General features: G+C 50.2%; 1 protein-coding gene across 4 annotated transcripts in view; it reads left to right on the top strand.

Moving 5' to 3' along the window:
- The first annotated feature begins 360 nt into the window (after nt 1–360).
- Nucleotides 361–13,107, top strand: part of CSNK2A2 (casein kinase 2 alpha 2) — a 28,141-nt gene continuing 15,394 nt past the window's right edge. For 3 of the 4 annotated variants that reach the window (XM_075102003.1, XM_075102004.1, XM_075102002.1), the window contains exons 1-4: nt 361–601; nt 855–966; nt 11,917–12,018; nt 12,896–12,946. In XM_075102003.1, coding sequence (XP_074958104.1) covers nt 498–601; nt 855–966; nt 11,917–12,018; nt 12,896–12,946 — 369 coding nt within the window. In that variant the 5' untranslated portion in view covers nt 361–497. The remainder of the gene's footprint in view (nt 602–854; nt 967–11,916; nt 12,019–12,895; nt 12,947–13,107) is intronic. The other variant, XM_075102005.1, reaches the window with a different exon arrangement.

The raw sequence follows: 13,107 nt of genomic DNA, 5'->3' as shown, positions 1-13,107 counted from the left end.
GGGTGACAGGGGATGGAAAGGGTTTGGGTGACGGGGCCGTGGCAGGTGACACGAGGTGGGCTGAGGAGAGGCGACGGGGACTTGACGGGTGAGTGGCGGTTGCGGTGGCGGGGAGGGGGACGTGACGAAGCGTGACGGCAGCCGCCCGGCCCGCTGGCGCCGAGGGGGCGGACCTCCGCGCCGCCAGGGGGCGCTGCGCGGCTGGGGGCTGGGCGGCGGCGGCGGGGGCGCCTTTTCCGGGTTGGCTGCGAGGCGCTTGGGGCCGGCCCAGGCTGAAGCCGCCGGCACCGGGCCTGGGCCTCGGCACGCTCCGCGCGGGCCCCGCGCCCGCTGCCCCCGGGCCGGCCCCGCCCCGCCCCGCCCTGCCCCGCTCCGGCCTGGCCCTGCCGCCGCCGCCCGTTGCCGCCGCCCTCCTGCGCGCCGCGCCCCGCCTCGCCGGTCTCCCGCACCGGCCCCGCGCCCTCCTCCTCCTCCTGCAGCCGCCGCCCGGCGCCGCCATGCCCGGCCCGGCCGCCGGCAGCCGGGCGCGGGTGTACGCCGAGGTGAACAGCCTGAGGAGCCGCGAGTACTGGGACTACGAGGCGCACGTCCCGAGCTGGGGGTAAACCGCCCCGCGGGGACCCCCCCCAACCCCTCCGTTCCCCGGGCCGCCGGCGGCCTCGCACCCTCCTGCGGGCTTCAGCCCACGGGGAGGGCTCCCTGTCCCCGTCCCCCCACCCTGTTTTGGGGTGTCCCCGGGGGGACTTCGGGCGGCTGGGGGGGGGGCTGGGAGAGGGCCCCCACCCGCCCTGTTGCCCTGTCAGTTATCCGCTCCCCCGCTTCCTCCTCCTCCTTTCTCCTCTTGGTGCCCGCAGCAATCAGGACGACTACCAGCTGGTTCGCAAGCTGGGGCGAGGGAAGTACAGCGAGGTCTTCGAGGCCATCAACATTACCAACAACGAGAGGGTTGTCGTGAAGATTCTCAAGGTGAGTGTCCCGTTGATGGTGTCGGGGCTTGCAGCAGCTGGCAGCGAGGGGGAGAGGAGCTGTGTTGGCAGGGCCAAAGGACTGTTGCATCTTCTTCTTCACCCCAAAACCCATGTTTTCTCCTTAAGGACATTGGGATGGTAGGTTTTGAAATGGATTTGGTGTCCCACATGCTGTCGTGATGTTTTGATGTCTCCTGTCCAGCATAACTCTGGGCTGAGAGCCCCTGTGGAGGAGGAGGGCTGTGAGTCTTGACATTTGAATGGTGTTGCATGTGCTGCCTGCGTTTGGTAAATGATATCTGGCAACTCCTGTCTAAAACAGCCCAGGGACTGCCATGTCAACAAGAGTGTGGAGCCCAGAGGGGGGAATCCTTCTGTTAACCTCTAGACAGCTGGCAAGTGGCCTTTTCAGAGCCAGGCTCAGCAGTAAAAAAGCAGGCAAAATTTTATATTCAGTCCTTTAGAGGATCTTATGTGGAAAAGAACTTCACCACAGACAGGCCGAAAACACATGGAAATTTGAGGAGACTGAAAGAGGCTGTCTGGAGTTTGGCAACATCGGTGACCTGTATTTTAGTGCGTTGGCCCTTGTGGGGTCAGGCCTTGGGCTTCGTGCAGCAGCAGCAGGTTGTAGTTTGGGATTGCTGAATGTAATGCGGGTTAGCCACTGCAGGGCACGCCTTACCGTGGTTGGCGCTGAAGCAGCATGCCTGCAGCAAGCTATGGTAACTCCTAGCAGCAATCTGTGTTGGTGATCTGGGGGTAGACAGGGGTGTTTAAAAAAAAAAAAAAAAAAGAAATGAAAGTTTAGAGTTGGGGTGCTTTTGGTTTTGGCTTGGCTGATGCTTGTGGCTGTCATTTGTTGGATCAGCAACGCTTGTTGCTTGTTCTCCAACAGTACATGGGAGCCAGTGTCTGACCGTGGGTGTTCTAAGAATTTGGGCACATGTTGATCCGTGGCATGCAAGGGGGTCTGAGCTTAATCTGCCCTTTTAGCCTCTCAGACTAGCAGCTATTTAGTACACACATCTCTCTGCAGGGCTGTAGCCTTAAGGCATTTGCTAGATCCACTCAGATAGTGTGGCTAGCTGTCTCATTTTGTCTTTGCTGATATTCCTATTTTATCACTGTGCCTGCTTACCTGGGATGTTCCTTGGCTTCCCAGAGAACTTGTCACTGTTTGTCTGGCCTCCTTTCCTAGGCAAGGTGTGATCTCCTGTCTTCCTCTGGAAGGAGGTGCAGACACCCCTGCTTTGGCTGCGATCAAGGTGGTGCCTAGGAGAGCCCCTGTGGCTGAGCCAGACATCAGGGCAGAGTGGTGAGCCTCATGTGCCCTCACTGAGCTGAGTTCCTCTGGCAGGCTGTTTGGGCCTCCCTCTTGTTTGTACGGCTTATGTGGTTTTGGCCTTTTTAAGCAGGGACAGGAGGGAGTTTTTGTTATGATAGAGTAGTCAAAGGTAGCCAGTGCAGAGCTGGGTTTTAATGGCAAGATAGCTTGTGGCTAGGCTGGTGAAACTGCACTTCTGCATGCTGCTCTGGAGCCCTGATGGCCTCTTCAGAACTGCTCTGGTTTGCTGAGACCCTGAGTCTTGTCCCACATAGAAAGGCACCATGAGGCTGAGAAGAGGCTGCAGGGAAAGTCGTCATAAATCTTCCTCCTTGCCTCTTCCCAGCCTAAAGAGCCTCTCCTCTCCCTGTGGCAGCAGAACTCTGCCATGTCTATAGGGAGCCTGTCAGCATTGGATTCTAAGTCAGCTGGCGGCAGTCATCTGAGGGCGGCTGGGTGCTCCTTCTCCTTGGGGCCTGAATGTGTTGTCTTAATGCCCTGCGAGCAAGGGACTGGATTGTCCCAGATTTGAAGCGGATGGTGTTGCTACCAGTTCCCCTGGCTCCCCTCACTTGCATTAACATGCAGACAGCATTCATGTGAGTAAGCAAGGAAAAGCAGAAAGTCCAGATAAATAAAGATGAACTTTCTTCTCAGTGGAAAGTGGGTCAGTGAAAAGTGACTTTCAGAGGACCGTGTGGTGTATGTTATGAAAACCTGTGAAGTGTGGTAATAACATCACTCTGATCTGTGGAAGGTGCATCTGGTTTCCTGTAGCTAGACTCAAACTTAATTGCAAATGTAATTACATGTATCTACAGTGGAGCCTTAGCAAAGAGGCTGTTCCTCCTAATTCAGGCTGGATCCTGTGAGGTGGGAAATGCAACCAAAAGTCTTCAGGTCTTTTGTGTGGCTGTAGGGGTGGGACAAAGGGGAATGTTGTTGCTGGGCAATGGATGTGGCTGTTTAGCACAGTTGCTCCTTTCTTTTTAAGGTTTTTTGAGAGGAGAATTTATGTTATGTGTTAGAGTGATTTTTTTTTTTTTTTTAGCAAGACTTACTGTTTTAATATCTGTGTCTCATGGGAGGTGACTGGTATATCTTCTCAGCCTTGCTCTTTGAAGCAGCTTATCCTTACTGAGTTCAAGTTAGCATGTAGGAAGTACTTCCCCTGCCTTTTTTTTCCTCCCCTTCTTTGGTGTTGTGCTACCTGAACATCTTGTACCCTCCTCCAGAGAGGTCAGGAAATTTTATCACCCTTTCTGTGATGCAGAACTGAGCCACAGAGATTTCCTGTCTGACTTTGGGCAAGTCCCTTAGCCTCAACAGAGCTGACTCTAGAGCATAGGTCCTAGCCTAATGCTGCATGAAGGAGATAACTGCTCTTCCTCTTCTGACAGCCACTTGCCTTGTTTGTTTAAGTGCCCTTTGAAGACTTTAGCATTGGACAAGGCCAGGGAGCTAATGGCTCTGATTGGTATCACAGTGCCCCAGGCCTTTTGGGCTTGCATAAAGCAAGATGCCCCATTTCCCTGTCCAGTATCAAACATTGCCTTTCAGTTCTGGTACCCCAAGTACAGGGCCAGGGGTAATCCTGCAGGAAAATGGGATGTGCTCAAGCCACTAGTTGTGGTCATAACACGTGTCAGCAAAGGAGCAGAATGACTGATCATGCAGATGACTATAATGTTACCATTTCCTGGATCAAGTGCCTTTCTTTGCAAATATGATGCTCTTAATGTCACTTTTTCCAGGAAAATTCTGCAACCCTTTTTTTAAAAGACAAACAAAGCAAGCGGATTGCTTCTCACTCCACTGCAGCAAGACATCAGGATGTGCCATGTAGAACAGTGTGTGCAGAGCAGCAAGGCAGGAGCCCTAATTTGCCACACAGACACCCCCTGCAAAGTGTCCTCCAAAAGCTTTTATCTTGAAAAGTGAGACAGAGGGCAAATTCCCACCTTTTCAACCTGTTCATGGAGCAAAGGTTCAGCAAAAAAAGCTGTGGGGCTGAAGTCATCTTGGTAGATAGTGGAGGACTCTGCACTGTACTGACCTTCCTATCCCTCCTGGGTAGTAGGGCATGGAGTTAGCCAGCAGCTGTGTCTCTGCAGTCTCTAGCTGGTGTAGGAGGCTCTTCTGGGCTTTTTCATCTGGCTGGCCTCAGTACAGCACTGGGCATGCTTCCTGCATGCTTAGGGGAGGGCCAAGCCAGGAAGAGGGAAAGTGTGAACAGGTCCTGGACATGCTTTTGTGTCTTGCTTAAATTTGATGCTAAGTTTGACTCCGAGGATGAGGCCTGACATTCCTCAGCACATCCAAAGGAAGTTTAAGACATCTTTGAGTTATATATCATCTATATCCAATGCAGGTATCTAAAGCACAGCTCTGCTCTTTCATATCTGACCACATAGATTTAGATTTTCTGGTGGACCTCTGAGGTCAATCTGCAACCTTTGATGTCTCTTTCAACTTCTCAGTTTGCTTTTCTGCTAATGAGGCTCCAAAGTGTCTGCCAGTCTCCTCGTGCCTTAAAAGTGAATCCCCTGTTCTGGGGTAACAGTGTTCCTGGGGGATGTGAAAAGCATTGCAGGTTGCCACTCTGAATGCCAATGATAAGCTTTCCGCGTTGCTTGCAACTTCTGTGGGAGATTCTTTGTGGTGAGAATGCTGCTGTTAAAGTTACCTACAATTATGGCTGTTGGTGAGCTTCAGATGTGCTGCAGTGTCCTTCACAGCCTGTTCATTCCCTTGTACTGTTTATCACCATCCAAGTGTCCACTCAAGGCAGAGATTACAGCAACCATATTGTCAGCTCTGTGCAGGAATCCTTCTGTTTTCCTGATGTACGTATGTGTCCATGTACACTTTACTTGCCTGCAAGGCATTAAACCCACCACATAAAGAGACTGTTGTCTCCTTGTATGGTTACTATCTGCATAGGCACAACACACAGGTGGAGGTTAGGGGAAGAATGCAGTTACACGGAGAGGGACCAGTGAAATGGAGGTTCTGCAACAATGATGAAATCACCCCTTTCTCCTTTGGTGGCTTTTGTCCCTCTGTGCTGAGTCCATGAACTGGAACTTTCAACCATGTACGTGGTTTCACAAGCGCGTTCTTGTTTGTTTGGGTTTGTTTTCCCTGTTCCCCCTTTTGGGCTGTGTGAACCCTCCAGAGCTGCTGCTCATACCAGGCACTGCTGCAAGGTCCTTCCAGTGCTGAACTCAAATTATCATTCTAGTAGCTAGAGAACCATTTGGGGGAGGTAGTTCTGTGGCTTTGGTTAATTTTCTTCTGTCTCTTAAAGCTTTAGAGCCCACATATATCATCACGTTCTAGATGGGGGCTGAAATGATTCCCGTGGTGGTGTGCAGAAGGGTTTGCACAGGGAAATACAACTGGATGATGTTGGTCCCTCAGGCTGGAGCTTTTGACTGCATCAGTGACCTTCCACTAAACTGTTCAGTGCCTGTTCCTGGTAGCTGTCTGTGTCTCTTGCTCCTCCTGTGTTTGCATGCACTGAATCAGCTCTCCCTGGCCCACTTCCTCCTCTGGCAGTCTTGAAATGAGCCCTTTTGCAAGAGAGCTGGGTACACAGCTCTTCTCTTTTAAACACCAGTTGCCCAAACTGAGCTTGGCACAGTTGGCTGCTGGAGTCCAGCCTTGTTTGGAGCTGAGACCAACTGAGACAGTCGGGTGCCTTGCAGAGGCCTGGAGATGCAGCTGGTAACTCTCACAGTGGTCTAGCACGAAGGAATTGGTGAGCTGCAAAGTTGCGGCTCCTGCAAGGAGGAGAATGAGTTACAGCACTGCATCTGTTCGCAGCGGCCTAGGGCAGAGACTGAATGAGTGATTCTCGTCCCTTGTAACAGTGGTGGTGGGGATCAGGGCTTGGTCCTTGTGCATCTTCCTTTTAGTTGACTTCAGGAGTCTTGATGCATTGTGGGCAGCCCTGAAGCTCCAGGAGGGCTGTTTTGGGATGTGCTATGTGGGGACGAAAGGCATTCTGCAGGAAAGAATGGCACTGCCCTCAAAAAACATGCTGGTACGTTCTACCAACCTAAAATAAAAAAGTAAAAGTGTTTTAGTAGTTTCAGAGTAGGGTTCCTCCCCCCCCCCTTCTAAAATTCAAGACCAGCTCGGGAAAGTTTGAATTCCCACAATGGAAGTTGTAAGATGCAAACAACCAACCAAATATTAACATAAGTGGGCTCCTTGATTTTGTAGCTCTTTTAAATACGATTATTTGGTTTCCCAGCTGATGTCTGGCAAAATAAGCACTGCTGCTCTGGAGCCAATTTTCCTATTGAGCAATTGGCGTCAGGCTTTATAGGCTGATTATTGTGATCCTTTCGATAATACTTGCTAGAGATGAATGAGTTTCTAGTGCCAGCTTTTAAATGTTTAAAGCCTGTCGTAAGGGTGTCGGTCAAGCCTTTTGCTGGTCCTGGACATTGTTTGTTGAGGTTTCCCTGCTTGTTCACTGGAAGTGTTGTGGTGTTTCCAGGCTCTTTGAGTTTGGTGAGCAAAGAACAGATATTTTTCTTTACGGGGTGGTGGAATAAATTAGTTCAGTTTCTTGCAGATTTGTATCTTTTAACTGCTAAACCTTCCACCCTGCTGTGCTAACCCCAGGTCTTTTTAGAGCACCTGCTGGGCAAAACCCAGCACCTTCTGTGACTCCTTCAGAATAGCACATGTGCTCCTCAGCTGGCAGTGTGTGTCTGCTGCCTGGCTGCCTGCTTTCAACTGATGTAGAATGATTTTTATGCTTTGGATTTAACTCATATTTCACATGCCTTCCTGGTCACTAGTTTTACTTCTCAGTGTGGAAATGCACAGATAACTTGGAATAACTAATTTATTTTTTCTCTTTGCTTGAATTCAAGCAATGCATCCCCAGGTTGTTGGGGAAGGCTGGAACTGAGGCATCTGACAAAAAAGTCTACTCCCTTTGATTTAGAAACCAAGCAAAAAAGGTGATTAACCAGGCAGCCATTTATTTGTTCAAGACAGGAAGTGGTGGCTGCAACCTTATATTTAAAGGTTTATTCTAGCAAACAATGTTAATTCTCCCAGCTGCCATTTGCTGCAGCTGGATTCCTTCCCTTCTTACATGATCTCATGGAAAATGACCCAGGATCTGATCTCTTGGTCACAGAGGGGTGTTTTCTTCTGCATCTACCTGACTGCAAAGCAACTACTTACCTCATACCGTTGCTCACCTCTGCAGAGGGATGGTGTGCATGATGCTCCCCCATCTTTGGGCAAAGGCAGTTGGAATAGCATTGGCCACTGTCACTGTGTCTTCTGCCTGACTTTCAAGTGGATTGAAGCACCCTCATGGGATCTTTTTGGGTGGGAGGGTGAGAAACCTGCAGCAAAGGGTGGCCAGCTGGGGACAGTCAAGTGAGAGCTGCCAGGTCCAGCAGAGACCATCCTCCCGTGGCTGGAGGTCACATTGTCCCTCTGCTCCGGGCACGCAGTGTAGTGGACAGCCATGAGCTGTATGTTTTGTCTCCACTGTCTACAGCCACCTCACTTCCAGTTTGCCTGAGGAAGGAAGCAGTTTCCTGGGAAACTGGAAAACTGGCTTGTGCTAGATGGTCCTGTTGTTCTAAGGGTACTGCTGCAGTTGAAGTAATTAAACCCCTCCCAGTGTAGACACAGTTAAAATGAGACGTGTCTTTTAGCCTGGTTTCCTATGGAAACGAGCCTTATGCAATCCTGCTGTCTGTCAGCCTTTTTCCCCCTCCTCTTCTCCCCCCCTCCGTAGTTTTTGCACTGGTTGGCCAGTTTCAACCAAATGTGACAGAAGTCTCCAAGCTGTCAAGTTTTTACAGATTTAATGGAAATAGGTGTTTGCATAGAGATGGGGCACTCTGTTGGAGCCTGTCTTGGAGGGAAAGGCTGCAGTGAGGGTTTGACTCATAGTGGTCACTGGAGAATCCAAGCATGGAGGAAAGCTTTGAAATGCTTCTGCTGTGGGAACAGATGGAGTTGGAGTCCGCACCTGTGTAAAATGTTGCCTTGCAAATACAGCCAGATCAAAGTCAGGAGCAGTTAATTTTGTCTTGGTGCCTGTTCCATTCCTCTGCTGGAAATTGCTCTTCCAGGGCAAGGGGACTGAGCAGTAGGAAACACAACCTGAAATGCTGCTGTTCATAGCCTGGTTTAATAGCCTTAAAGGAGTACTGTTAAAATACTCTGGCTACAAGGGCTGGTGTTTTAGAAGCTACCCCTGCTGGGAGAGGCAGATGGTTGGAGGCCATTATAGCTTCAGTTAGTTCGCATTTAATCCATGCGTGTTTGGAGTCAACATCCTTGGAGAGACAGATCGGATGACTCTGAGAGACAGTTGTAGCAACCCAGACTTAATCCTGGTACTTGGAGGATGTGCTGCTGATTGCCTGTAGTTTCAGCAGTAACGGAGTCTGGGGACAGGAGGGAAGTCAGCAGTTTCTTGTGGTTGTGTCCAGTTAGCTCCAGTGTAGAACTGGCAGTGTGCTGGAGTGGTTTGCACCAAGGTGTTTGACTTACCAGATGCAAGGGCCTTGGCTTGGAATCAGTTACTGGGTGAAAACTGAGCCCCAGTGATGTGCTCTTGGGTCGTAGAGAGTTTGCAGTTGTGGCTGGAGCAATGGCATGGGACATCATGTGGGTAGGAGGTGGTGTGCAGCTGGGCTGGTGGTGTGGCTGGTAAGGTGAAAGCCAGCAGTCGCCACTGTTTTCTCCTGCAAATCTGAAATGAGGAAATCCTCCATTCCCCTGCATTGCTCTCTGAGGAAAATTCCAGGCAATAGCTTTTACTCTAAGATGCCATTACTTCAGTGCATGGCATTTCTCCCTGCCTCATCCCTGGAGTATCCTTTCCTGACTGCTGGCTGTAGGTGGGGAGGGTACTCCGACGATGCAGTGCTTACCACCCCGCAATGAGCAGGGCTTCCCATACCTCCACCCTGCCTAGAGGCTGGCAGGGCCCTTGCTGCAGCTCACAGCCAACATGGAGGTAGTGTAGCTATGTGTGGACAGCCTGGCCTGAGCTCTGCACTACTGCAGCTTTGCAGGAAAACATGCAAACAGCGAGCAGCTTTTAACTCTTCTTGCTGACACACTGTTTGCTGGAGTGTCTTCCCTCAGTAATGTCAGAGATGCGGCTGTTGGTGATCGTCTACAGGCATTTCATGAAAAAAAGTCTGACTTCTCTCCTTTTTCCCAAAAGTTGCTGATTCTGTCTGCTTGTGTCTTTTAATAAGTGTTTTGTGGGTAGGGTTGGATTTTTGGTGGAGATCATGCAGGGCATCATTTTTCTGTTCTGAAAAAGGTGGAAACATGTGGAGGGGACTGGAAGACATCTTCTGCCCCAGTGGGAGTGGTGGTTGCTATGGAAGGAGAAATGGAAATCTTGGAGGGATATCCTCCCCTACCTAGCTGATGCAAAGGGCCTTTGAAATAACTACACTACAAAGGAAAACGTATTTCAAAATGGGCTTTGGGTACCCTTGGCAGTGTTCAGACACTGTATCAGCTTCTGATGAGGTGCACATGTCGCAGCAGAGAGGCTGTGATGCATGTCTGTTGGTAGCCAAGCCATGCAGTGAGTGCCTTCAGGACGGCAGTGGATCAGCTCCCTATGAAGTTCCTTGGAAAACAGCTTGTGTGTGCATCTGCCTCGCTGCATGAGCAGAGTAACCAAATTATATCCTCTAATTCCATTGCGGCCTTCTGGTAAGATCAGTGCACGTGGGCAACACAAGGGTGGTGCCTGTCCCCATGCTGACATAAATGAAATTAGTCCCTAATGAAGCATCTTCCTCTCAGGTTCTGAAACGTAGCTCTCACTTATGCTGGTCCCCTGGCTCTGTCTGCTTCTCCCTGTCTGTCCAACCTCCCACCAGCCCCAGCCATGTCTGGGTACTGCCCTGGGGCTGTTGGTTGCTCCTCCCCAGTGAACCCTGCCCCATGTGGCTCCAGCTCTGGCTGACAGCTGTGGTGGCCTTGCTGCTGTTTTCCACAGTGGCTTTATGAGATGCTGATGCTCCCTGTGCTGGCATTAGTGTTATTTTTGGCACTTTGCTTTGGGCTGAGATTCTCATCTTTTGGCTTGAATGTCTAGCTCCTGCCTTTTAACTTGGAAGAGGAGAAGGACACGATCCAAATCTGAAGGTTTCAGCCACCTGAAGAGCCTAGAAAGACAGCATATTTTATCACTTATAAAAATGCCGTATTTTCCTACTATGTAAAAAGCTTCTGTTCCTTCTCCTGTGTGCTCATACATTCCCATGAGGGGTCTGAAACCAGAGATTTCCTTGGATTTGCCTGTAACAGTAGTGTGACTTGCCCCTTTGGCACTCTGAAGCCATCACTGAGAGGCTGCAGCAGAGGCGAGGCAGCAAGCGCGAGCTGTTGAGTTCTTGTGGCTCCTTGTCCTTCACGTAGGCACCCTATAACATGTGTTCCTTTGGTAAGGTGCCTGGTACCCTCTTGGAACTCCCTGTTACTCCCCTCCTCACACATGAGACTATGCCAAATGTAGAAAACTAGGTGTCTGGAGAGCAGTGGTTTCATCAGCAAATCTCGCAGATAGGGCAGGGACTTCACCAGTCCCTGCAGGATGTCTTTGCATCTCTCTGCAATGGTACCAGTGGTGCAGGAGGCCATATTCCAGCTCTTCAGTAAAGACCTGCTATACTCAGTGACTCGCAACTAGTGATGCCCACACCAGGCACTAGCCAAGGCTTGTTTAAAAAAGTCTCACCTCTTGGCTGCTCTAAGCTACCTTTCAAGGAGGCTCAGAGCTATAGTTGTCCTGGGAGTGGATGAATTGCAGAAAAAATTGTTCATTTGCGTTGAAGTGAACTGCTGGATCAGCAGAGTGTAAAAGCTACGCTAGCCTCCAATCCCCTGCCTTGGGAGCAGCTGTTCTATGTCACTCTCTGCAGGGTGATGTCCAGAGAAAAGCTTACTTTGCAATAGGAGTTCCAGAGACTGCCAGATTGGAGGAGGAGTCCAAAACTGTTTAAAATGTCTGTAGGCTTTAAAAATAAATATGGTATATGGATGCAGTTGGCATGCTGTGCAGTTGGGTCTATACTCCTGGGATGGTTGTGAAAGACGTGCAGATAGTTAGGCGTAGCAGTGTCTGAGCTTACTAGAAATCTTGGTGTAGGAGACTGTCAGGTCATTGTTTCATTGGATTAAAGTACTTGTTGGGAAATGGGTTGGGATTAAGGAGTAAAAGACTGGTTTGTGCTGGTAAACAAAAGCTGACATATGAGGTCCACCATGCTTATCCTGTGGCTCTAAATGTGTAATAGGAGTGTGCCCAGATGTCCACATAGCAGTCCAAGGTGCTTTTAACCAGTTACTGGAGTTGCAATTAAGTTTGTCAGGAGTGGTTTGATTTTTCCCCTGATGAGTGGAAAGCTCTCACTGATGAGAGAGGAAATCCTAAATCCTGCAAGGTGTCTGTCTCCTCTTTGAAGCTAAAAATATTCACTTGTGAGGGTGGGAGCAGAGAGAAGAAAGGAGGTGATGTGAGCCAGTCAAAATCAGTGGCAGAAATTGGTGTTAATTTCTGAAAGGACTCTCACTTCTGATTTCTCTTGTCTATTTAAGCCAGTGAAGAAAAAGAAGATAAAACGCGAGGTTAAGATTCTGGAGAATCTGCGTGGTGGCACCAACATCATTAATCTGATTGACACTGTCAAGGATCCGGTGGTAGGTGCCTGTGTGTTGCGGTGTGTGTGGTGGGCTTGCTGCCCCGCTGGCTGCAGGAATGGGGCAGGCACTGCCGTGTGACTTATGCTCTCAGCTCAGGTTAGGTGCTGCCTGTGCCTTTGTGCCAGCCACGGGTGAGCATTGTCCAGCTTGTTAGGGTCTCCTGAGGTGGGTTGGTTTGGATGAGCTTATGTTCTTCTCAGTATTCCCCAGGCTCTTTTACACCCCTTCTGTGTCTTCTGTGAGTTTCCCATGGTTGATGGGGAAGAAGTTTTGTAACCCTACAAGTTTTCTGTAAGAAAGCAGAGCCTGTAGCCTTCCAGCTTCTGTATGGTCTCTGGAACATAAGTATCTGCCAGGGCAATTGGATATTAAGCACTTTTCATCCTTCTGGTTGCTGTCCTGCCCAGCGACCAGAGGTCATGTCCTTTATCTGCATTGCCATGATCACCCCATTTCTGGGAAGTTTTCTCTGACTAGCAGCTGGCTGAGGTCTGTGACTCGCAGCCTGCTGACAGCCATGGAGGGGAAATGACACTGCTGTAGCATTGGCAGTCCTGGCTGACCTTCCTCCTGCGAAGGGATGCGAGGCCTTAGCACCTGGTGTCATCTGTTGCCTTACCCAGTGCTGTCTCTGCTCTGTGGCAGGGGGAGGAGCAGCACTGGCCAAAATGCCCTGTTGGTGCTTGCTGCACGGGCTATTAGCAGAGCTTGCCTCTCTGCCTGCTGTGGGAACAGTGCTGCATTTCTCTTGCTCTTCTGCTTCCACCCACTCTCCACAGTGAGGGTTGAGCAGGAAGCATAAGTTTTCTCAGGTCTCTTGGAGCAAAGAAAGGTCAAGAGGGTGTTTTAAACAATGACTCTCTCTCTCTTGCAGTCAAAGACCCCTGCTCTGGTGTTTGAGTACATCAATAACACAGATTTTAAGGTGAGTCTGCCTGAGTGTGGAGGGGGGGGAGGCTTCCCATTTCAGTTAAGAGCACTGTGATCTTGGGTTGTCAATTCCTAGAGAGTTGTGGGGGGAGTTCAGAGTTTTCACCTAGGTTGGCTTCACCTTACTTTCCCCGTGTAAATCAGAAACCTGTAAAT

Source organism: Phalacrocorax aristotelis, chromosome 8, assembly GCF_949628215.1.
Source record: "Phalacrocorax aristotelis chromosome 8, bGulAri2.1, whole genome shotgun sequence".
In the NCBI taxonomy this organism is placed as follows: Eukaryota; Metazoa; Chordata; class Aves; order Suliformes; family Phalacrocoracidae; genus Phalacrocorax; species Phalacrocorax aristotelis.
Note: the sequence above shows the minus strand (reverse complement) of the source record. Positions and strands in the feature narration are given on the sequence as shown.